At 36.4% G+C, this 26,894-nt stretch overlaps 2 protein-coding genes across 2 annotated transcripts; both read right to left on the reverse strand.

Annotated features, from left to right (window-relative positions):
- Window positions 1-955: 955 nt before the first annotated feature.
- On the reverse strand, window positions 956-4,120 carry LOC113062228 (40S ribosomal protein S27-like). The gene is made up of 4 exons (XM_026231934.1): window positions 3,978-4,120; window positions 3,283-3,391; window positions 3,091-3,201; window positions 956-1,195 (listed from the first exon to the last, which is right to left on the reverse strand). Exons 1-4 carry the CDS (start codon window positions 3,981-3,983, stop codon window positions 1,167-1,169), a joined length of 255 nt encoding a protein of 84 aa, XP_026087719.1. The 5' UTR covers window positions 3,984-4,120; the 3' UTR covers window positions 956-1,166.
- A 5,128-nt stretch (window positions 4,121-9,248) lies between these two features.
- On the reverse strand, window positions 9,249-24,974 carry LOC113062229 (ceramide synthase 2-like). The gene is made up of 11 exons (XM_026231935.1): window positions 24,520-24,974; window positions 19,930-20,103; window positions 19,462-19,579; window positions 19,097-19,215; window positions 17,173-17,230; window positions 16,192-16,242; window positions 15,745-15,837; window positions 12,997-13,125; window positions 12,346-12,452; window positions 11,907-12,060; window positions 9,249-11,573 (listed from the first exon to the last, which is right to left on the reverse strand). Exons 2-11 carry the CDS (start codon window positions 20,100-20,102, stop codon window positions 11,421-11,423), a joined length of 1,155 nt encoding a protein of 384 aa, XP_026087720.1. The 5' UTR covers window position 20,103; window positions 24,520-24,974; the 3' UTR covers window positions 9,249-11,420.
- Between the last annotated feature and the right edge of the window lie 1,920 nt (window positions 24,975-26,894).

Consider the following 26,894-nt stretch of genomic DNA (forward strand, 5'->3'; position numbering starts at 1 on the left):
AAGACAACAGTTCAGCAGAGAGAAGCAATCAACTAATGATCTTGGAAGCTAAATGACAGCCCACCTCTCCTTCCTGACAAAGGCTGTTATCTGTTAATGTGCTGCGTTGTGGAAGTGTAAACCCTGCAGGCTTGACGATTCAAGCACTTTCCTTCACTTAATACAGGATCATTTACAGTTCATCTCACATACAGTATTGTAAGCTATCAGTTTGTCTTGCAGTTTTTCCCACAGTGGGGTGCAATGTTCAATAACAACCACCTGTTTGGGTCTTTGGTCCCTCGGCCTTGATAATGAATACCATCTGTATGAGTATTTTATGAATGCTGGAGGAAACGCTTTTTGAAAAGCCATTCAGAAATCTTAATGCATTTTTACTCTACGGTTTTTAAAAAGATATAAAAAAGTAATTTGTTTTATATAAAGATCTTCCGAGGGGCAATTTCATATAAAGCATGCAGGCTATTATCTAGTTCTAGGATTTCTCAAATCTTAAGTGTTTGCTTCCATTCAGTGTTGGTCAAATTGAATACATGAAATTGAAACATTTTAATGTTTTTTAGTTTTTGATCATTTCAGGTTTTTTCTTCTTCCTTTTAGCAATATTACAATTCCCAATGAAACATATTAATCAGAAATGACACTACATTGATTTCAAGTATTTTACAAAAGAATCTGTTTCAAATAAATGCACTTTCTAAATTTTCTATTCATTAAAGAATCTTGAAAACCAATTCCCACTGAAACATTATGCAGAATAATAAAAGACTTGGTTTAAATTTCAAAATTCATAGTAATGGTTTCTTGTGCAACATTCCTGCAAATTTGAATATTGATTTGATTATTTTCCTCAAAAAAGCTTTGAATAGTTGCACTACACACCGAGCAGTCAATAACTACACCATCCATGTGGATGAATCATGACAGTTTGAACAAAAAACTCATCACTGCATAATTGTAGCCCAAACATTTTATTGAGAGAGACAGAGAGAGAGACACTAGGTTGGAGGGTGTTTCCCGTCAGTTCTTCAGACCTCTATGAGTGTTTGGTTGCATTTCTTCATCTCTTGCTTGAAATAATCAGGCTGCTGTCACTGAGGCCGGTCCGTCTCCTTCCTCTCTCTCTCTCTCATTCCCTCTCTCCAAGGAAGCATCCAGAAAACATCTTAATGCTGCTTCCTTCTGAAGGAGCACCCTGGAAAAATGATTTAAAAAAAAGAGAGGTCATTATGAGAAACAACAGCTGAGCTCATTGACCACAGAAGCATGAATAACTCCACACAGTGCCCTCAAACAACTGGAAAGATTGTTTTTGTACTTTACACACAAAGGTGAAGAGTTTCTGTGCCTCCAGTAGCAATACAAATTATTTCAAACAGATTTCTAAAACACTACTGCCATTAATTGGACAAAAAAAAATCCCAAATTAACTCCATTCATTGGTTGAGCCAAATCTCAAATAAATAAGTCTAATAAACCTCTGATCAACAAAATAATAGACCTAAAAGTGTCTTATAGTTGTCAATGCATATTGAGCTGGGATAAAAGACATTTGAACATAGATGACTACACACTTCACCTTTAAATAGGCCAAAGCAATTATTTGCTTTCAGCAACTGAACATTGCTTCTCGCACAAAACCACACAAATTTCATCAGAAAACAGCGCATCTGTGCAGCGCAGCCGACATAGAAGAGCATACCATTCTTGCGTTCAGCAGATGTTCTCCAAAATGGTGCTAAGCTGATGTGGAGAGACATTGAGGAGATGACTTGTTGAATAAAGTGGTGATTTTGTATTTTCTTCGCATACAATACGTTTTTTTCATTCTTTTTTTTATTCTTGTTGCTTCATAACGTTACGGATGAACCATTGATGGCAGATGGACTATCCTGACGATGTCTTTCATACTTTTCTAGACCTTGACATTGTTATTTACTTGGCAGTCAATGGGACAGTCACAAGCCTCCCGGTTTTCATCCAAAATAATCTTCATTTGTGTTCTGAAGATGAATGAAGCTTTTACTGGTTTGATACAGTTTGAGGACTGAATGTGTCATTTTGGGGTGGAGTAACCCTTTAAAGGTTTGGAAGAAATAAGATACTACAATAAACTGCAGACCTATGGCAACAATGAATATAATATGAATATTCAGAAACAATATCCCGCACAACTGAATTACTGCAGTAATCACGGACAAAATCAACTTTATAAAGAATGACTAAAATCAGCATCTAAACTCACAATAATGACTGCAAACGGTGTCAAGCTCAATGAGAAATTATTTAAAACTGTCATTAATTGAAATCAGAGCAAAATAATGTTTGCACCAGTCAGGCTCTGCTAACTTAAAGGACTGTGTATATAGTTTATTTCAACAGCATTCACAATATAGTGCCAGTGTTAACCTACGTGGCATCATCACAGACCTTCCAGCATCAAAAGTACGACTCTGTGTATGCCAAGTCACTCATTTCCTTTCAAATGACTTCACTAAATGACAGTAATTCACAGTATCCAGTAGTAAAACTACACCTCAAATCAGTCAACAAATAACACTGAGAACACAAAGTCTGCATTTACAATGGTCAACTTGGATTATGCATAATTCCTTACATCCACAGCACATTTTTCAGGCATATGATCCGCTAAATCAAGCCTCTTGATATAATTATACAACATCTACAGTAAATAATAAAAAAACATTTATTCAAAGTGTATGTTGAATAATATTCTTACTACCTTATTACTAATAAAAACTATTATACTATAATAATAATAAATTTGTATTCAAATTATTTACAGAACAATAGAAAAATTTAAGTGTTATACTTGAAGCTACAGTATAAAAAATTTAAGATTTAGGGCATAGTATGAAAAAAGTTTATTTTAAATGCATTTCACACGGCTCACAGGTGTAAGTGCAGAAAATATGGAAATTCATATAAATACTGAAAAAAAACAAAAATAACATTCCTGGTTCTTATAAAGCAATGCTGAACCCATTTTGGTTTAAATGCAGATCTAGTACAGTTAATGTCACTGTTGCTCCTGAACATGTCTGAGTTTGAGCAGAAGCACTAACAAACCTTCGGTGAGCCGAGCTTTGCCTCCGGTGGGCTGACACAGCACAGTCGAGCAACCGACACAAAGCACGACTGTCTGCGCGTGACTGAACACCGTCGTGATCTTATAACATCCTGAAAGACAAGAGACACACACGATTACAAACATTCACACGGACCTGTCCAATAACCCAGAATCTTGCGACGGACACTCACCGGGACACTTGACATCCATGAAATAAGAATTGGGACACTGCACGAGCCGCTTCTTCTTGTGCGTCCTCTTCTCCTCCTCAGGCGTCGGATGCAGCAAGTCTTTTGCGAGCTATTCACACAAATGATTTTACATTAGAAAACTGCTATTAAACACCATCTGACCAGCAACTTCTCACAAACCCCGCATTCAAATATGGTGTGCTGCCTGGATTTTGTGCATTACAGTAGCATATGATGTTCAAAAATATCATTTGGTAGACAGTTAACTGGGTTTTGAGAGAGCCTTGTTTCAGCCAGTTTCAGTTCATTCTGGCAACTCCAGAGAGCTGCATGCAATCATTTACAGCAATAAAGCAATTAGTAACTTACCTCAAATGTATGTTTTTAAATATTTAAGCGGGTTTAAAATTAAAAATTGATTGATATCAGACTATTTACACATAACGACGTTTAAACGTGCGTCACATTACAGTTAAACGTGCGTGTTTTGTTCTATGTGCGCCGCCATCTTCATACAGCGCGCTATAAAACCATTCGAGACTTCACGCTGGTATTTAAGTTCATCTTCTAGTTCATGTGACAACTCTTATGTTATGGTCAGCTGTATGGATATGTTTGTTAAAGCGATATGATATCTAGGTCTTAATGTCATGTAATTGCGTTATGTCGGCATGTTTTTGCTCTCTGGTACTCACTGGCATGTTGGCGAAGATTTAGCCGCTGCCAGAAAGGAAGTTTCAGGCGGAAACAGACGCATATCATCATCACACGAGCGCGGACGTGAGCGGAAGTGCAACATCAGAGGTAGATCGGCGGACATGTTAGGAGAGGCAGGTGAGGTCAGTAACAGTCATCCAAAACTGGGGGGAAATAGTTTCATCTTAGAAAAAAATACTTATTTTGGACTATTTTCACATACATAAATACATCTGTCTGAAAATAAAAAAGCGAGGAGAACAATATTTTGTTGTGTTCACTAAAAAAATTCCCCGTTAGCAATCCCCAGTCATGCATTAATTTACTTACTTTATTACTCATTATTTTTTTCTGATTTTGACTTTTGATCATCGTTGTTATAATGGGTTTTATTTTATTATTATTATGTAATTTATTTATTTATTTTTGGAAAACTTCTTTTCTTGTTGCTGTTGTTTTTTATCTCTCCCCTTATGTTATTCTGATAGTTATAGGTTACTGTTAAAAATAGATAAAAAAAAAAAAAACATTAAAAGGTACAGAAACATGCTGGTTTAAAATGCTTCCTAACAGCATCTATTTTAAAATGATCTTTATTTTGATATCAATTCCTACTAAAATTGACTGTAAATTTAACCGCTAGAGTGTCAAAAGTTCCCTACAGCAGCTTTAACTGTTTAATGAGAGGAACAGTAATGAATTCTGAGATTGTAATACGCAGCAGCTGAAGTCTGTCTCAAGTATATTAATATCCATGGAGTGAGCAGAACCCAGGAGGTGGAATCAAGACGGCTCACTTCCTGCTAATCATGAGAGACAAGTGTCTGCAGATGTGCCCACCCAGAGACTTCAGGCAGCTCCTGATCAGCATTCCACAACAGACAGTTTATCAATACTGGATGACGTGCAAATTGCCTAGAATAAGTTTGCTGAGAGGATCCTGTTTGCTACAAGCCCAGGGTTTAAAAAATGTAAAAGAGGATGCTCAGCACGACACATTGGGCGGGTTAAAAATGGCCCATTATTCTGGTCTGATTATTTCTAACACATATTATTGAATTTATTCAAAACAACCTGGGTTAAATGGGCCAGATGTGTTTCATCAAATAAGTGCATTGTGGTCAAGTTATTAATTGACCTGCTTTAGCAGTACAGCCAAGTTATTATCTGATAGAGCCTAATGAAATCTCATCTCATGTGACAATGTTTTCCTGTAGCTATACTTCTAATAAATTAGGTCTTAGGTCTAGTAACTCACTAGTTCAGTTGAGTATATCCCCAATGTATGAATGAATGAATAAATGATCAGACTTTTGATAAAATGAACAAATGGAATTATCAACATTACCAAATCTTTATTATTTTTAGTTCAAAATAAAAGCCAGAAATGCAGAAACTGTAAATCGTGATGTGTCAAGTAAAACCACACAAGGCACATGTCAGACGTCGCAAAGCGTGGTTAGTTGAGTGTTGTGCAAAAACAAGCTACTGATTTGTTCTCTGTATATTTTTAGCCCCTTTGACAAGAACATGTCTCCTGTGAGTTTAAATGCATTGCAAGAAGTGTAAATGGGATGCAAAAAGAAGACATTACAGTGTGGTATACACTTCAAATGGTTTAGGGTTTAATTTGAAACGACTTTCTTTCAAAAAATGCTTGTGCATTTAAAAAAGAAACAGCAAGTAACACATTGAATTAAATTCTGAAGCACAAAGATTGAAGAGTATTTTCTTGTAAAATGTATTCCAATAAACTTAGTTTTATTTACAACTTCAAAACCTTTTCTATTTTCTTTGTCAAACATTTGGCCGTAACTGCATATGACTGCATTTTGGTGATTTCTGGCATGACGCTGACCTCATTTCATGTTTGAAATGATGTAATGATATCATGTGACAAATGTACTAAGGTCATCTGACAAGTGTTCATCATTGCATATTACAAAATACACGTTTGTTATGGCCAGGCAAGATCAGATATCAGTTATTTATCTGCTCCTCCTGATAGGTGGAGGTGGAAATGGCTCCGTACGGATCCACAACTGTTTGAGCGCAACGCACTACAGTAACAAACAAGAAGAGGCAGAGAAGAAAGAGAAAAAAGAGGGCAAAACCCAAATCCACATCGATCTCCAGCCATGATGATACTGGAGGCGCTGGCTGGTCCATCTGAGATGTGCGTTGCTCCAGAGATTGCTTGTGTTGAGAGTCAATGAAAAACCCACCAGATCTTTTAGTTATAGTCTGTGCCAATGACAGATCGTTCTCTTACCAGGAACTCGAGAGGTTATCCATCCGACCTGTGTTAGTGTTTCCTTGAAATGCAGTTGGTGGAACTGGGACAGAGTACAACGGCAACCCCTCTGGCAAACGTGTTTGTTTCTTTGACATGAGATCTTCAGTGTGGCCTTGTGAATTGGATCCCAGAATCGAGAATGGTTGCTTACGGTGTATGAAGCCACATCACCCTGATTGAAAATTAACATCATTATTAAACTGAAAAAGTGACATCATACAGGCATTGTGACTAAATGTTTGCTGCCTACATTCGATGTCAAATTTTGACTTAGGCATGACGAATTATGAAATGTAAGTAAACTTGACTGGCTGTTTTCGTTAATGTAACCGCACCGATTAATAAGGTGACATAACTAATATGGAACCTCAAAACAAATTTGGGGTTAACTCAAGCAACACTTCATAAAATAGCTACAAATAGCTCATGAAACATCTTGCTAAGCCAACAATGTGGATCAAGTGACATAATGTGGCTAATAAATCACTTTTATATCAGACAAACCAATGTTTATTGGTCAATTTAAGTTAATTGAATGAAATATGTGAAAATTTCTCACACTTACTGAAGAGAATCATCTTGGATTATTTTACTGTGTTCATCACAGTACATAATGGAAAACCCTATGGCGCCTAACTGTTCAATTAAAGCTGAATTAAATGTAGATGTTTCCTAAGGAGGCAATAGAATTTGGAGCAATCGTTGATTTATTTGTTGTCTAAACATCTTTAATTTTCTACTCTCTTTTACCTCTCATAGACCTCTAATTACATCTTGTTCTCATGCTAACCTCAGCGTGATATGCATTTCTGCTCTTTCTCTGGCAATCTTTCAGCCAAACATCTGTGTTCCTCGAGTTCACTTGGTCCACCTCCATCAAACAGAGCGTTTGCATATTTGCGGCCTCTTGCTGGCACCCAAGCCGTTATGAATAGTTTAAGAGGAGTTGAATGACGTTTTGTGGAGACCGGTTGTACCCTTTACCGACGGCTGTGGTCCAGTCACTAATGCTCTGTAACTCAAGTAGGCCTCCGACCAAAAAGGTAAAGACTCCCACACGTCACACCAAGGGAAAGATGAAGGAAGAACAAAGAGGAACGTGACGGAGGACAGGAAGGAGAGAGGAAAAGAACAAAAACACAATCTGCAACTGCAATTAAGTTCGCCACCAGGAGCAGATTAAGGGGAAATTGAGTCAATGCAGGGAGGCGATAGCTTTAATTTGATTGGCTGGCAGGCCAGACAACAGATAGAAGAAGAAAAAGAGCAAGGTGATGTAGTAAAGATCTCATCCTCTCCAGTTAGTTTCTACACTCGCATTCAGGAGAATGAAAACGCTAAAGCAAGGAAGCAGGACGAAATAATAGTGGACTAGAGAGATGAGTGATTTCCAAAAGCTCTTATAAATAATGAACAATCCTAGAGAGATTTCATTAGGGTAACTGAATAAAGCTTGATCAATGCACAACTATTCTGGACCCCCTGGAGGTAGATCTCATTTCAGGTAGACTTTATAATTTGTTTGTTTTTTTATTAAATAAATAAATAGCATGCACTTTTACTGTTCAGGAATAACATATTAAGTGACATATTAAAACATGTAATTATCATTATTTGTTCATAATATTAATATTAAATTAAACAGAATATACATGTATGTGTGTTTATATAACTTTAAAATTAAAGACTAAAGGCGGGATATCAGGTGGTTATTGTAATATTTTTAGTTACACAAATGTATTATCGACAAGAGGATTTTTCTTATGATGGAGAAATTGAAATACTACTTCTATTGCTTAAAGTGCAGTTATAAAAATAACAAAACATACATACACACACACACACAGATATATATATATATATATATATAAAAATGTATTATGTATTAGCTCACTTAGTTAAGTTCTCATCAACTCATCTTAAAGATAACCAAAAATATGATTGAAAATTATTATAGTCTCTAGTTTCTTATGCTCACCCAGGCCATGATTATTTGATCCTTCAGAATCATGCCGATTTGATGCTCAAGAAACACATTATCATAAATGTTGAAAGTTATTATTGCTTATATATAAATATTATTCTCTAATATACTTACATAACAAATGTATACAATAAAATATAAAGGAAGTTATATCAAGATCACTTACATGGAGGCTGTCGCAAAGATAAGGCATGTTTATAACAATATGCGTTTTAATTAATTTGGCATCGATCACTCACCTGCTTCACATGCACATCCCCTTGTCCTCAATGAGAATTATTTGGACCTTACAGACCTTATTTAGATAGATTAGAAACTAGAACATGATTAATCAGAGATATGGAGGAAGAAAGCTGGATCTCTGCTGCCAGACATGGACAAGTGAACTCCAAGCATGTGACCTTCATGTGTGGAGGTAGAAAAGTGACACGGCCACATTACCATGGAGGACCAATTACAGTCAGTGTGTGATCACACTAATTGCTGATCTGGGATCAGATTTCAGCCCATAACCCTACATTTAGGCTAAGAGTCATAGCGTGGTCGGTAACTGAGCTCAAATATTAAAGTGGCAGCTAGCTGTAATGTGCTCCAAGGTTCATTACACAGGCGAGAGTCAGGTAGCCACAACAGTGGAGAGTTTGGGCCATCACAAATCCCCCCCAAAATATCTTTAAATAGCAGAGAGGAACAAATCTCAAGGTCTCATTAGACTCCAGGTCAAATTAGAACATGGTGCTCAATAGTAAATAATTGTAAGAAACTCTTTTTACTTTGTAAATTCTTTTGATTTCGAAATATATATAACAACATAAAAATATCTCTAAATATTAAGCATTTCAGTAAATTGTTTTTAATACACACCAAGTCTTTCTTTCTCACTTAAAACTGTGATTCTGAACAGACAGAAAGATTGAACAAGATCGAAAATAATTTTTGGAATATAAATGTTTCAAATATCTATAAAAAAAAACAAGCAGACAAAGAACATGGTCATCCACAAAAATCTTTATCTTTCATCACTGAATAATGATGATACAAGATACAACATAAAACAGGCAATTTGGACATGGATCAAATTGTTTGTTTGTGCGGTGGACCCACGGTCGACGGGACACGGTGAGGGGGAAGAACTGGTCTTGGCACCAGGCCGCGAGGAGAGAAGATGGTGAATGGATGTAAACAGAGAAGGTGAGAGAGACAGGAAGATAGTTCAGCTTAAAATCTAAAGGCCATGAGGTGAGGAGCACAAGGACAACAAGCACACATAGAAACGACACAAATACACATTTACAAATAAGGCACTTGTGACAACATTTGGAAACTTAAAATAACTCCGTAAAGTCAATCCAGATGTCCCGTTCCACTTGCAAAATGCATTACACGCTGAGCACCTGTATCGACACTGACTCATATATGAACAAAACAAATACTGGACCAAAATCTGTAAACCTGTCGCTGAAATTATAATAAGAGATCATGATGTAAGATGATATAGCTGACCTTACTGTTGAATATGACACTTAAAGGGTCAGCTGACTCAAAAATGAACATGCTGTCATCATTTATTCACCCTCATGTCATTGCAAACCTGTAATGACTTTCTTCTGCAAACATGAGAACGGTTTCGTCCATGCAATTAAAGTCAGTGGGGTCCAATGTGGTTTGCAAAATATCTTCTTTTGTTGTCCACAGAAGAAAAGGCGGACAGGTTTTGGAGCAACATGAGAGTGAGTGAATGAGACCATGTTTATTTTTGGGTCAACTGTCCCTTTAAGGTTTAAAATGATCTCATGTAAAGCAGCAGCTCCTGGGCAAACAGTACATACTGGATCAAATCCAGAAGGTGTTTTTTTTCTTCTTTTTTTTTTTTTTAAAGTATGCAATCCATTTCTCATAAATAGCACAAATGCAAGCCAGAGTTTCAATTATGTCAAACAGTGTGCGAACAACACAATCATTATAATGCATTTTACATTAGACGGAGAGTTACAAAGTGCATCCAGCACTCAATACTGATAATTACTGTAATTATTTATCATTTCAATGGAAGAGGAAAACATCAACTACAGATTCTCCTGCCAAGTACTTTTTTTGTTTTGTTTTGTTTTTTGCTTTTTACGAAGTCATTTTTCACATACTGCATAAATGATCAGCTTATCAGGTTTGCTGAAAGTATCTGGACCTTAAATAAAAATAATCTTAAATTAAAAAAAAAGGAAAAAAAATATATATATATAAAAATTTAAAATAAATGTGTAACGAATATATTTTTAGAATGCATTTTTTACAGAAATGCCAACCAAAACAAAAATATGGTATGAGATTGTCACACACATTTGTTGCTTCGTTACAAACTCAACAGACAAATGTTAAATGTAAAAATCAGCACAGTGATTCAGTGCCTATGGAACGGGATATCGTGGCAATACAAATTTGAGTCTTTGCGTCTCTAGATGGTGGTAGTGTTGCAAGACTGGGTCAGTAACATCTGTTAGTGCAACTGGATTGAGGAAAGATCAGCGAGGAAGACCCTCGGCAGTGTAAACACACCTCTGATGAAGGTCATGTGTGTTTTCTCAGTAAAGCAGGTGTGTGAAGGTCACTTGGTGAGACTTATTATATATAGTGAACACAAAAACTAAACAATTCCAGTCAGTCACCAGCAACTTTCTGGGAAATCTGACAGTTGACCAGACAAAACATGCAAAATCTTATTACTGACAAGTAAAGGGAGGATAATAGTGTGTGTGTGATGTCCCAAAATATAAAAAGAAAAAGAAATGTATGACCGGCAGTATAACTTTGTACTACTAAGGCACTAAACAAGTAATAAATTGGAGGAAATATTTCCAGTAAAGCAAGTGAACGCTGGATTCACTAACTTTAGACAGACCCTGAACAAAATAAAGGGTTTCTTTTAATGATATGGTACTGCTAATAGTGTTTTAAATCATTTTCAAGAGGAAAGACGTTATATCATTCCTCCTTATCAAAGTATGTCCGTTTCCAAAAAATTATTAACATATGTATCTAAATGTATTGTGTGTGTGTTTGCTCTGGGCCTTTTCAATCCATCAAACGCCCCTGGCATGAGTTTGTTGGTCTGGTCCGTGTGTACAGGAAGTGGAGTGTTGTACCTCCCTCTCGTCTCTGCTCGTATCACTCATTCTTGCGGTGATGGTTGTTGTTTAGAGGAGAGTGGCCGTTCTGCACTGGTCCATTTTTCATAGGCGCTTTCCTGCCCTCCTGCTCTCTCTCGTCTTCCTCAGAGTCCGTTTCTTCTCGGTCACTCCTCTCGTCCTCCACGATATTCTGTGACGTGACAAATGAAGGGTGATGAAGCTTTTAAAATCCCTGCAATTCAGATTTTTTATGCAATAATTTCTGCCTGAACCACTGAAAAGGGCAGGTCACACAAAAATAAAGGTCCTCTCATCGTTTACTCGTTCTCATGTAGTTCCAAACCAACAGGACTTTATTTCTTGCGGAACCCAAAAGGAGAAATTTTTAACAATGTCCACGTTTTCGTAGAGGCCCATTTTTATCTTCTGGGTTTGAAACCAGCAATCACTGTTACAGAGCTATAGTGCGTGTAATGCCAAAACATAATATCAAATGTAGTGCAGTCTGTGTTGGTTGACTTACATTGCCTGGCAAGAATTTGACAGCCATACGCAGGATGAGTATGGCCCAGAAGATGTGCAGACACTGCAGCACAAACAGCAGCCCGTTAAAGAAGTAATACCCAAAGAACGGAGGATAAACGGTCACTGGATACACCCAGGTACAGTGCAAAATCCTGAGAGACACAGAAAAGAGAGAAAGCACGAGTTTTACATCTGACATTTAAGAAACAGGCACATGGAGGTCATTTTCACAATGATTTAAAGAATTATTAAAGAGTAACATTTCAACCGAACTCTGAGACCGGCACGAATTACTATTTACAGAGCCTTCATTTGATATTACAGAAGCAACTCATTTGATATCTCTTGACAAATATAGAAAGCGGGTCAAGAGAAATGCACGATTTATAGGTTTAATAATAAACCTTGGGAGCAAAATCGAAAAGTTCCCAACTCACCAAAATGGAAAGATGACAAGTCTGGTGATCATGAAGACGACAGCAAATACGATGAATATGTAGTTGCATGCTTTTCTCCAGCCGGCATAGTTAAACATTTTGGCAGACTGTTGGGACAGACAGAGATGGGACACCTGTCTGAGTATTGCACAAAAGCACCACTAGAAGGCAGCGTTACACACCTACATTAATAACCCTGACTACTATACAAGCTAAAGATGTATTGAATTAATTGTGCCATTAATAAGAGCGATATTATATGAAGCTCACTAAGAGCAACAAAAAATATTTTTTTTTTTTATAATAAACAACATTTGGCTCATTTGTGAAATCATGCAATGGACAGGACTGCCAGTTCTTGTAATATCTGGATATCACAAAAGCCAAATATGTATATAAGACCTATGTGATTGAATTATTCGTTCACCACAAAGTTCAGAGATTTTGAAGAAAAACACATTAAAACGCTAATTATGTCTGTGGAATACAAATTTACACAAGCTCCTGAGAAAAAAACTATTTACTGTAGCATTCTATTCAACAAAGTGTGGCTTGCGATTGAAAAACATTTTCTACTTGTACTGCAGTGTAACAAAGTCAAAGCTCCAGGGACACAGTCTGAACGCTAATGTTCCTCAGATGTGTCATTACCTCCAGCAGATAGTCGGAGGCGTCGTGCACCAGCATAATGAGGGTTCCTGCTCTGATGTAGTTCACGCACCAGGAGAAACTAATCAGCAGGATGGTGGCTACGTGGTGCACTATTTGTTCTTTAAAGTCCTGAAGGAAAGAGAACAATTATTATCTTACCAACAAAATAATGCTATGGTTTTTGACTTTTGTCATTGTACTGCCATGGTCTATTAGAAGTACCATGTATGTATACACCATAAATACATTGCTTCTTCAGTAATACGGTACACTATTATTAAAGAAGTCTCTTGTGCTCACAAAGACAGCATTTATTGGATTAGAAATACAGTAAAAAGTCAATGGGAAACAATATTACAATAGCAATTTTCTAATATGTTAAAATGTAATATAATCCTGCACCATTACTCCAGTTTTCTGAGTCACGTGATCCTTCAGAAATCATTTTAATATGCTGATCTGCTGCTCGAGAAACATTTCTTATCATCAATGTTGAAAACAATAGTACTGGTGCTTATAATGCAGAAACTTGATAAAACCAGTAGTGTATTGTACTGTACAGTACTTAAGTATGTTGTGGAAGTATCTGTACTTTACTTGAGTTTTTAGATTTCTTATATTTTACAAATATAAGATACCTTTCCCAAAGCATATTCATTACTTACTACAAAATAGTCAGAAGAACACGGACTGCAGGAAAGCAGGTTTGACAAATCAGGTGTTTGCATGTTTGACTCCTAAAAACACATTTGCTCATAAACAAACAAGTGTGTGCACAACTGCTGTCACTCAAGACAAGGCTGCTTGTGTGATACAGCATTGTCTGTGATAATCTGGTAAGTGTTGTTGATTTGACCCGATCTGACATCAAGTTAGTTATAATCACCAAATCACACACAGAGTGCATGCACATTGATTTATTAGTCTGTTAAAATGTGTATATTGTTCTTCATGTATACTGTAAATTTGTCATATCTTGTTCCTTTGTACTGCCATGGCACAGACTCTTGTACTCAAGAATTTCACCATCATTACACTTGCGTACACAATGTGTGACAAAGAGATTTAGATTTAGATAAAGAGATTTATTAATAGGCTACTCAAAATTCCAGGCACTCTAAATTGTAGAAAACAAAAAAAATGCTTGTGTATGTCTTTATATTTATATAAAAGTTAACAATCTATATCACAAAAATAATATTTTTGTTGTTGTTGTTGTTGCAGATATCAGCAGGAACATTTAATAATCATTTTATACAAGTTCAGTAAAGCAATAAGTGTCTTACGTTTTAGACATATTGCTTGTTTTTGCTCAATTTAGCTATTTTTCAGCATTCTTGGATGAATAGAAAGTTCAAAAGAATGGCATTTCTTTGAATTAGAAATAAAGTGGGTCTAAAAAAAGAATAACTCCCTTAAAATAAAATTGTACATTTTAAAATAAAATAATTTTGTTGCTTTGCAGCATGAAATCTGTGGAATGACCTGAACACTTCAGTCCACAAACCAAGGAGGTGAACGTTTTTCACATTCAGTGATTTTTATTTTTATTTTATTTAATTTGTTGGTTTTATATTTTCCACTTGGATGTTAATACAGCCCGTCATTATTTCAGGCTGCAAAAAAACGTGATTATTTTGGGGGTACTGTACTTACTAACACTATAAATGTCTTTATAGCTTTTAATCAGTTTAAGGATTCCTTCCTGAATAAGTGAAAATAAATCAATCTGACTGATGCCAAACATTTGGACGGTAGAGTGTACAACAAAGTAACATATGATACATCTCCAAACCATTGCATTTCTTCACAATAGAATAGCTTTTGCACATACTCTGGTCTTTTCCAGAAATTTGTATTGCACATGCTCAGGTGGGGAATATTAGTATGATATTGCCAAAACTTCAGAGTCAAAGTTCAGGAGTCGCACCATAGACTAGGTGACTGATTAATCGACACATCACTTAAAATATGTGATCTATTGAAATGCAGTGTGGGACAATATCGCCAGGTGACTTTTGATCGGCTGCATTTTATTATGTCAGGCGGGTGATTTTATTTATTCATGTTGAATAAAGCTCTATTCAAATGCACAAATCATATTTAAATAGGTTTTGTTTAATTCTCTTCATCTGTTCCCTCAGACTTTAGAAAGAATGAAGATTGATGCATCATCCTCATTCAGCTCAGTTATGAAGTATTATTTGCCTGGATGGCTAGAAGTTCGATGAACAGCAGTAAACATGAGACGCACTTCATGAACAGATTTGAAAGTCAACCTGACCCTGACATGAGAGATCATATTGTCCTGAACCATTGCCAAGCTGGCCTGAAAAGTGTCTAAAACTTTCCAACAAGAGTAGCAAGGCTGTTTTTTTTTTCCAGCAAGGCTTATAATAAACCATTGGGCAAGTGATGTAAAACTGCTGATATGCCTAATCCTGCTCTACTTTAACGGTCCACTAATGCTTTGTGTGCTGGATACAGACTATAAAAAAACTCCAAATTAATGTTATTAACAAAGGGTTCTGTGAGATAAGAGATTTTCCGCAGATGTGCAAGTAAAATATTAACTATCCTCAACACAGCAGATAACATTCCACATCTAAACTGGATTTCTTGGAAGTCCTCGTACACCTCTGTGACACTGATACTAAAAAACGAAATGAATAGTGGGTATTTCTGTGAAAAAGATTGATCTTTTAGGTTTAGGTAGGGTTGTACGTTTATTGCGTTTGGCTCACTCACTTTTCGCTTGATGTCTGATGCAACGCTGAAGAGGAGCGACATGTAAAAGCCTAGTTCAATCATGTAGTACCAGTACTGAGAAGGCAGCAGCTCCTGTGAAATACAGAAATTCATCAAATAGGTCAATAGATGACGTTTCAGTGTCACTAACAACAGAACAGAGACGTGGTTAAGCTACCGTAGCTTTTACAACTCACAAACATTTCTACAGACGATATATTCTGCTGTACATGACCTTAAGCTCTAAGATGAGGTAATCTGGCATCAGTTTGCATACAGTATTTCTCTGGCGAAATTCAAATTTTTACACTCCTCCTTGTTAAAACATATTAACATAAGCTTATCAATATAAACGTTCAGTGAAAGATCATTGTAAATTTTTTACAAGGTTGTTCAGACACATTTTTATAGCCACAGTCAATAGAAGAATGAAGGAAGTGAACGTACCAGCATTGGAAACCCCGTCCACATCTCCTTCATTTCATAGAACCAAGGTTTCTGAAGAGCACAAACAATATGAAGAGCATATGAGCCAAGACAAAAGCGCTCTCGCATTTCATCTCAACAAAAGCACTGCATAAGTATGAAATTACACGGTTATTAACATGAGGAGTAGTGCTCCACTAATATGGGTATTTGAACAATTTGGATAGCTGATATAAATGGCAGATAAAGGTGGAGGGTGGATTAATGCCATACCAGCTTCATTGGATATTTTCATGGTGAATAAGCTGAAATTGTATTAAAGAGGAATTTAAAAAAAAGGTTTTTAAAATTTCCTTCAGATAAAAACTGGATTAGTCCTATTTAGAGACTTTTTTTCTCTCATGACCTTGACAACATATTGATCTAATGCCTTTTCTTAAATACTTGAGATTAGTTTTAAAGATAGACTAAGGTCATTTGTCCATATGCGTGGTTTTGGAATTTCTTTTCAAAAATTTATTTTTGTGTGATTTTTGTTTACACATAGCTCCCACATGTCATATTTCATAGTTTTGAAGACTTTACAGTTACTGTAAAAATGTAGAAAATGCTAATAAAATAAGTAGGTTTGTCCAATTTTGCATCTATAGTGAATGTACATATGTGATAAATAAACATTTAATTTTAGCAAACAAGGTGTACACAATATTGATCAAATTAAATTATTGAATTCTGAATTAATTTACATTTATTCAAAGTGCAATCAAATAAATAAATAAATAAATATTTGATTGCACTATGAATAAATGTAATTTAATTCAGAATTCGACCAAGAGGAAGCGGTTTCATTATGACCAGCTGATTAATGTGGCCGATATTATCGGAAATAAATATATATTATAAAACAAAGTGGGTTTTAGTTCATGCTAATAAACTCAATATATATTGTCGATATACATGTATGCGACTGAAGAGAAAAAGGGAAGCATTTGAAATACTCACGTCAATAAGTGCAGCAAGGCCAGCAATGAAAGCAAGAAGGTAAAAGGTAAATCTCCAACTGTAAGAAAATGCATATACATTTCAGCAAATAATATCCAGAAGCAAAAACATTAATCCGCAACATAATATATAAAGCCAAGCATCTCATCTCACATTACTAGACTTATTTTTAATTAAGTTACTACACACAGTGACAAACTGTACAACACTGATACAAACACTATCATTACAAGCCCACATCATGACCAACAGCCCTACAAATGTATTAAAAGCATCTACAACCTACAGTTGTGACTGACAGCTGGAGATGGCATGATAAACTCATTTAAAGGATGTTTCAGGCTCAATACAAGTTAAGTTCTATTGACAAGCATTTGTGGCATAATGTGCATTACCCACAGACAATTAAAGATGCGGTTACAGTTGTGCACTTAAAAGTAAACTGGGTCATGCACTTTTGAAATATGAAGCTTGTATTTATGTTAAAGCAACTACATGAATACCATTTGAACTTTACATGTCTAAATTGTAATTTGTGTAGGTGAATGATTTTTAGTATGAATAAAAAGCTTTACATGATCATGATAAGATAAAGATATGCACAATAAAACTTTGCACAGACAAGGTTAGTAATCAATATCACTTTAATCTTACGTTGACAAGAATAATATCAAGAACTTTACTTCAAAAACTCTTTCTAAAATTCTACATTTTATGAAAATGTCCTCTGCCTCAGGCCATCCGAGATGTAGAGGAGTTTGTTTCTTCATCAGAACAGATTTGGAGAGATCAACATTCCGTCACTCGTTCACCAATGGATCCTCGGCAGTGAATGGGTGCCGTCAGAATGGGAGGCCAAACAGCTGATTAAACATTACAATAATGCATGGCTCCAGTCTATCAGTCAACATCTTGCGTTTGTAATAAACAACCCATCAAGACTTACTGAACTTCTTGCTAGAAATAAAAGGCCTTTATTTAAACTAGTGCTTTCTCCACATCAAGCACTTAAACTAAAACAGTCCAAAAGAAGTGGATTTTGATACGAGAGGACAACAAAGGATGGACTCTTCCACTGGAGAAAGCGTTTTTATGGATTTTGGACTGTATTTTGGCATGAAAGCGACATTTTAAGAGTTAAAACGTCTTAATGGATTTGTTTCATACAAACAGCTCTTCAGCTCTTTTAATCACAAGACATTAATTGGTGGTCTGGAGCCATGTGGAATACTTGTGGATCATTGTGATGTTTTTATCAGCTGTTTGGCACCCATTCACTGCACAGGATCCACTGGTAAGCAGTCATGTAAATTTCTGCAAATCTGTTGATGAAGAAACAAACTCAAAAAAAACAAATCTCAGATGGCCTAAGGGTGAGTACATGTTTCATCATCACTTCAATTTTCCTTATTGGGTGATTTTTTTATCTAAAAAGTTAATCAACATTACCCAAAATGCTTTGAAATGAACCTTAACTTTGTATTGAACCCTGTCCATTCCTTTAATTACATGTATTGAACGTGGTTCTGAAGCACTAGACAAATAAATGTTGAAATGTCAAGGACGAGATATTAAAAGACCAACCCACAGTTAGTAAACTAAACACAGTCAATTTATTTGACACATGGGTACATTATTCTAATTCTGTGTTTATTAATACCACATACCATTTCTTCTGTGTGCAGTAGACTTCCTACCTAATAAAAAATTGATGTTTTTTTTCTGTTTTACAGTGAATTGTGTGTATCCTTGCATGTTGTACCACTCAAGACTCAAGCTCTCTTGTGATGCATTGTTACTTAATCATTTTATAATGTTTATGACACTGAGAAAGCTTATTAAAATATGCAGCATGGTGGAACTTATGGCTATTTACGAAAGGTTGGAAATGGGGATCAAACAGCCTGAGCGTATTGTTCTGTACCTGGCCTCTTTAAACTTCTTCAGCTTGTTTGGTCGCTCTTGATTCCTTCGCCGCCTAAACCATCTGTGGATCTGGGTCTCTGAGTACCCGGTCTTTTTACCTAAACTCTCGATTTCACTCTGTAGAGTAACACAGAATATGAAGGGATTTATAGTGTTTGAGTTACATATGTCACTCACAATAGCACTGAAACAATTCAGCATTAAAAATATGTGTTTATAAACACAAGATAGCAAAAACCGACTTGCTGCATACATCATGAATCGTTAATCAAGCCAGCTTATAAATGAGGAAACAGAAAGTAGAAATAAATAAGGTTTTACTGTACTGGTGAGTCTGGCGGTGTAGAATATGCAGAATTGTACCTGTTGGGGATTTTTATTTGAGATTCTGAAGAACGACTCCAGCGTGGGGTTGTGCTCCACTCTCACTCGGACTTTCTCCTTTACACCCAAAGCTGAGGCCATTCGAATGGCCACGGTCCTAAATTTGAAAAACACCATTAAACTTTCAACACTTCAGTTGGAAAAACTGACAACACTGCATCAATGTTCAACATTTTTGAAACACTGATCATTCGAAGCTCGTGCTCCTAAGTTTTTGAAATGCTAGAGCGCTCACAAATGTAAAAACACAATTCAGATTAATTACTGGATAGTACTTTCTACGCTTTTAACAAATTCAAATACAAATGGCCACTAAACAGGACACTGACACATTTTAAACCGCTTTCTCACTAGATGAACAGCACGTGTTCACATGTGCACTTTTGATAAAAATACGACCTCATAATCCACTAATGAGCTAATATGCTCAGTAGGTTTGACACTGACCTTTCAAAGATCTGTCGTATAATGAGGAAGGCGAGGGCGATGGGCAGGGTCACCCAGAGGTCAGATGTCTTGCTGTAAGTGACACCGTCACGATCCTCCAGGTCGGCCCAACCCAGGCCTCCTGGAAACCACAGCCTCTCGTTCCAGAACCACTCGCTCAGCCTGGACAACATCCTGATGCAGAGGACGACACATAGGACATAATCAGACATTTCAAAGACTACTAAAGATTTCATGAGACTGTTGCAAGTGTGAGATGCTTTTTTTTATTGTTTTCTATGATTTTTAACAACTAAGTGTTTTTTTTATTATTATATATGAATCTTTGAAAAATATAAAGCAATAGAGGAATTCACATGTATATGCATGTATGTCTGCTTTATTTTAACATTTTAACTTAAAAAAAAAAAAAAAATCTGTTCTCATCTGAAACTTTTAAATGGTAGAGTACATTAAATGGGGCAATGGTGTTAAGATTTGAGAAAAAAAAATTACAGGTAAAATATGCTAAAAACGTATATAATGTCCATTTATTATATGGAAATGATATGCAAAATACTATATTTTTAGCTAAGGCTGAACAGATTATCCCTTTCTATGTTTTCAACAAATTCAAATTCTTGTAATAGGTTCGGTTCATGGGAATAAATGAGACATTAAAGGGATTAATTCTTTTTATATCAATACTTTAGTACTATACTGCATACAGGGAAGGGTTTCTGTAGGATTTTTAAGCTTCTTTAAAACCTGCACAAATAAAAATGAAAACCATATGAGCAGGGTAGGGCAATGTCTATAGTAACACATTCAACTGTGACTGTAAAAAGCAAGATTTACAGTTCAGATACATGATTTCACAAAAACAGTTTCATAAAATGATACACAACATTTTAGACTTTAAATCTTTTTTTATCAAATGGATGTCAAAAGTATCAATTACATTAATGTAAACAATTATCAATAAATTATTAATTAAAATCACATATAGATACAGTTTACGGTTTATATTTTTATAGTGCATTATCTTCTTATCGATCCACCAGTTTTCATATTTACAGCTCTGTGTGTTCACAGGGTAAAACATGGGTCAAAAACATTTTCACATTGGTCTGAACAAAAACAACCCCAATACTATACTACTTCCAGAAATACCAGAGGCTTCAGCTTCAGGACTGCATTTTCACTAGGACCCTATATTTTGTGACCGCGCCATCTAGACAATTCTATTCCAACAGAGGAGACTTGATTCAAACATTAAACAAATAGATGCAAAGACTAGATCCATGGAAACCATTCATTTTTTCTCTTTCCATCTTATTTTCAATGCAAGAGCTGGCCTGAACTTTGCAAAACATTTCACTGTGCTGCTGTGTGTGTGCGCTTGTATTCAATTCATTTTACATTTATTAAATGTACTAATAAACACACCAATTTGTACTGCATACATAAAAATTTTTAATATAAAAATTAAACTAAAAGATTCTAGAAATGCGGTATTAAAATAGGCTGCACTACTCAAATCAGGCTTATTGAAAAAGCACATTATTCTCTTCCAGCAGGAGGCGCTTTCAGAACGGCAGAAATACAGCAGTTTCCTCGATAAGGGCAGTAAACAAAGCAAAAAAACACTTTGAAACGCACAGTGCTCATAATCAATTAAATCATAGCCTTTAATTGTGTACTTGTCAATATTAATCCATATTGCAATTCTGGTCTTTCCGTCCCAAAATTTAAGACCTCATGAAATCATAAGACTTCCTTTGTACAATTTAAGATGTTTTATGGCCTTAAATTTTACAACTTAATTTAAGACATTTTGTGGGAACCCTGCATGAATGCTTGGAGGGCGTTATAATTAAGTTTGAAACACTCCCAATGACGCCTTAAAATGCTGTCTATGCAAGCATCTTATGAATGCTTATATGACAGTATTTACACTACAGTGTCAATAAACCCTTACAAAACGGTCAAGTGACACATTAAGAGATTCAAAGCCGCCATTCCTTTAGTAAACACTCATGTCACCTGCCCTCGATATTGAAAGTCTGCATTACTCAGAAACTAAACGAGCTCAAGATCACTAATAAGCTACCATTTTAAAGCAAACTTGAAAAGCTCTCCTGCAGAGGTACAGAAACACATCCCTGGTACAGACTGGTGAGCCATTCACACGGGTCCAAGAAAACTTTTGAATGAAAGCCCCTCCTTATCGGCGTCCTGTCAGTGACACGGTTTGAGCGGATGGGCCACCAGCTGTACTAAAGCCTGCTCTGTCTCAATGGAGTCATTCTGAGAGGTCAGCATGACTTCACGGCTGCTGTCATTGGCTGGCAGAGGCTGAACGGCTGTACTGTCACCTGTGGTAATGAGTACTGCTTGGAGCCGACCGGGCCAGAGAATGAGACGGATTCCCTTCCTGTCCGTGCCATTCTGTGTGAATGAAGAGCTAAAAGCACAATGATAATACCAACTGTCAGAATGTTACCCGAGCACGGCCTGGATATATCAGCAATGTCAAACAGCGAATAAAGTTTGATAAAAGACTAGACTCATGTGATGATATAAAAGAGGTGCCAAGTCAAGTAATATAGGAAGTTGACTAAGTACAGAATCATAGATGACTAAATAAAGCTAGTTTTAAAAAGTGCCCGTTGAATCATTACTATCCTTTGAAGTAATCAGTCAAATGATGATCCAAGACACCGTTTATTTTAATCTCCATGACTACTAACAAACATTTTCACAAATTTTGTTGAGTCTGAAAGGGCAAAACGTCTCTCAAAGGACTTAGTTGCAAAGCATTAAATAAGACAAATGGACTTTGAACACGGAAACTAAAGACAGTCTGGCAACGTCAGCTTTTGTTTGCAGTCAGACACGGCTTTGAAGAATTGTTTGGTTAGCAAATACACAAACTATAAATGCAGCTGGGAAGCTGTAGTTGTGTTTTTGGTCATGAATGGATCAGTGATTCATATTTGATATAAATTGGAGGAAGAAAGAAATCAACGTTGCTGTCATTTTTGGGAAAACACAATGTGATGCTTACAGTTGCAATGAAGACAAACTAGCAACAAATCGTTTCTCGAAATCGTTGCACCTTTGAGTGTAATGGATTATCAGAAAAACAATGTAGGACGGGGAACTGGTTCTATGAATTATTTGATGTTCATATGTAGGCGTTGCACTAAAAAAGGTCCAAAATGATTGGTAAAGACCTGCTTATGGCAACAGAGACAAGCCTGTCATTTTCACCAGAACATCCAGTTATGACATGTTGATTTGTCAATTTCCATACTAAACAGTATTCAAAAAGCAGCATATCAAATTTAAGTTTAATTTATGCAGTAAAGTTGTGATGAAATGGAAGTAGCAACGGACTTCCATCATCTTTTTTTCCATATTGTGACGGACATCCAGGTGTAACAAATTACAAAAATTGGTTCAATGCATGGGCTGTTGATTGGATTTTGAGATGAAGCAGAGGAATTTGAGCTTGCAGGAGCGGAGTTTAAATAGACCAAACGAACTGTACACTAAAACTTTCATTACATGCATTTAGAAAACAGTTAGTGTGAATTTTCATTTCATGCTGACGTTAAGACAACATATTTCAATGAATGATTCAATGACTCTTTCATAAAAAGTGCATGCACATTTGACGTCCAAGTGTCCAAATGTGCCTACTTCCATACTATAACTACAGTATACAAAAAGTAGTATAAAAATGAGCATTATGGGGATTTACGCTTTATTACAAAATATTCAGATGACCTAAGCGAATTCATGAATAAATATTTTAGTGAACACAACCAAAGATTGTAAATAAAAATAAGAGATGTGCTGCTTATCATAACGTCGTGACGTCATACCGTCGCAGACTCCACTTCAAAGCCCACGAGTTTAACATGAGACGACAATCACAAGTTAATACATTGTGTGTTTCGTATGTAAATCAAACATACATCCGCAGATTACGTGGTTTTACAAACAAGTACGAGCATGATCGGTTAGACTTTCCCAATAACGGTTAATATTAAAACCTGTTTGTGAACAGCCGACGTCCTTCAGCCTAAAAAAAAAAAACATTACAAAATATTCGTGCCAAACAAGATTCGCTACAGACGCGCTATTAAAAAACCAATCCTCAATTTTGCATTGACTCACTAAGCATTATCCAAGCAGCTTTCAAACACGGAACCTGCCTCTGAAAACAAAGTAAAAAAAGGAAAGGAAAACACTGAAGGTTTCAGGCAACGTGAGCAACACAGGATACAAGTTACGACGCACATTTGTTCGAAGGCGTGTTGTAATCACAAGTATGCATACTCAACATCACGCGCTACAAAATTCAGTGTGTACTTCCATTTCGCCGTGCTCGGATGTAGGCCGTACACATCAAACAACTGACTTCAAGAGGCTACCGTGCTAAAACCAAACCGTAACATTAAAATCCGTTATAATAAATATATATATATATATATATATATATATATATAGAGATGAGAATACATTTACGGAAATAGTAGCACATCGACAAAGAGTGACGCAGGTATGCGCACAGCTGCGCATAACGGTAACGTTACTTACTTTTAGCAGTAGTGCGAAACACAAGGGTGTGAGCCGATGAGATGGATTTAGCAAAGGTGCATGGAAGTGGGTGTAATCTCGCAGTTATTCAGGGCAATCAGTACAGTTTTGTTCGTTCTTCATAATCCAGTTTGTTTGCATAGTTCTCAAATCCTCGTAATATCTAACTGTTATATAAAAACGCCAGGGGAAGTTTGGCGTTAAAGCCGACGTTCGAACTCTTCCACTTTTTGGTGTTTCCCCCGCTTCGTTCACTGTTGTATTTAGTCGTATACTTGTCAGTCAACCGACAAATAATGTTTACAGCTCAAATTATCGATTTTTTAACACTTAACGCCTCTCATGTCCGAGTTGAAAGGGTCCAGCCGTACTTCTGCCGGGTGCCGTGGAGAGACGAATCCAGTCAAGCGAATGAAAGACTAAAGAAAAGGAGGGCCGAAAAAACGAGGAGTGCCATACTAAATCCAAAGGGCGGGGCAGATGCTCTTTAATGTGACCAATAACTGCACGTGAGTTATGACGTGTTGAGGATGACGAAATATTTGAGAATGTAAAGGACCCCTGTAAAACGATAGGAGTGATCACTCATCCCTCCCCACTGAACAATTGAAGGTACATACACGAAGCATGGAATATAGAGTAGTAGTTTAGTCTTATTTAAAACGATATATTTGTTAACCACCAACCAAAACAGAACCCACTGGCTGCAGTTAATTTTTGTTGTGAATTTTTTAATCCAGAAGTGTACACAGACTATATATATATATATAGTTTTTTACATTTTTAAAATGTAATACGTTTATTAACAGTTTTAACTGTTAATAAACGTATTACATTTTAATCATACTTAAGGGGATAGTTCACCCAAAAATGAAAATTTGATGTTTATCTGCTTACCCCCAGGGCATCCAAGATGTAGGTGACATAGTTTCTTCAGTAGAACACACATGGAGATTTTTAACTCAAACCGTTGTAGTCTATCGCTCTTATATATACAGGTGCATCTCAATAAATGAGAAAGTTGTGGAAAAGTTCATTTATTTCAGTAATTCAGCTCCAACTGTGAAACTTGTGTATTAAATAAATTCAATGCACACAGAATGAAGTAGTTTAAGTCCTTGGTTCTTTTAATTGTGATGATTTTGGCTTAAATTGAACAAAAACCCACAAATTCACTCGACAAATTAGAATACTTCATAAGATCAATAAAACATTGTTAGTGATTTGTTGGCCTTCTGGAAAGTATGTTCATTTACTGTACATGTACTCAATACTTGGTTGGGGCTCATTTTGCTTTAATTACTGCGTCAATTCAGCGTGGCATGGAGGTGATCAGTTTGTGGCACTGCTGAGGTGGTATGGAAACCCAGGTTTCTTTGACAGTGGCCTTCAGCTCATCTGCATTTTTTGGTCTCTTGTTTCTCATTTTCCTCTTGACAATAGCCCATAGATTATCTCTGGGGTTCAGGTCTGGTGAGTTTGCTGACCAGTCAAGTACACCAACACCATGGTCATTTAACCAACATTAGGTGCTTTTGGCAGTGTGAGCAGGTGCCAAATCCTGCTGGAAAATCAAATCAGCATCTTTAAAAAGCTTGTCAGCAGAAGGAAGCATGAAGTGCTCCAAAATTTCTTGGTAAAATGGAAGCAATGGAACAACACCAACAGATGACATCATCACAGACTGTGGAAACTTAACACTGGACTTCAAGCAACTTGAGCTATCAGATTCTCCACCCTTCCTCCAGACTCTAGGACCTTGGTTTCCAAATGAAATACAAAACTTGCTCTCATCTGAAAAGAGGACTTTGGACCACTGGGCAACAGTCCATTTCTTCTTCTCCTTAGCCCAGGTAAGACGCCTCTGACATTGTCTGTGGTTCAGGAGTGGCTTATGCCTTAACCCCAGCCTCAGTCCATTCCTTAAAGTTCACTCAAATTCTTGAATCGATTTTGCTTGAAAATCCTCATAAGGCTGCGGTTCTCTTGGTTGGTTGTGCATCTTTTTCTTCCACACTTTTTCCTTCCACTCAACTTTGTTAAAATGCTTGGATACAGCACTCTGTGAACAGCCAGCTTCTTTGGCAATGTGGCTTCCCCTCCTTGTGAAGGGTGTCAATGATTGTCTTCTGGACAACAAAATCAGATCAGCAGTCTTCCCCACGAATGTGTAGTCTAGTGAACCAAACTGAGAGACCATTTTGAAGACTCAGGAAACCTCTGCAGGTGTTTTGAGTTGATTAGCTGATTGGCATGTCACCATTTTCTAATTTTTTGAGATTGTGAATTGGTGGGTTTTTGTTAAATGTGAGCCAAAATCATCACAATTAAAAGAACCAAAGACTTAAACTATTTCAGTCTGTGTGCATTAAATT

This window comes from Carassius auratus, chromosome 44 (assembly GCF_003368295.1).
Source record: "Carassius auratus strain Wakin chromosome 44, ASM336829v1, whole genome shotgun sequence".
Classification (NCBI taxonomy): domain Eukaryota; kingdom Metazoa; phylum Chordata; class Actinopteri; order Cypriniformes; family Cyprinidae; genus Carassius; species Carassius auratus.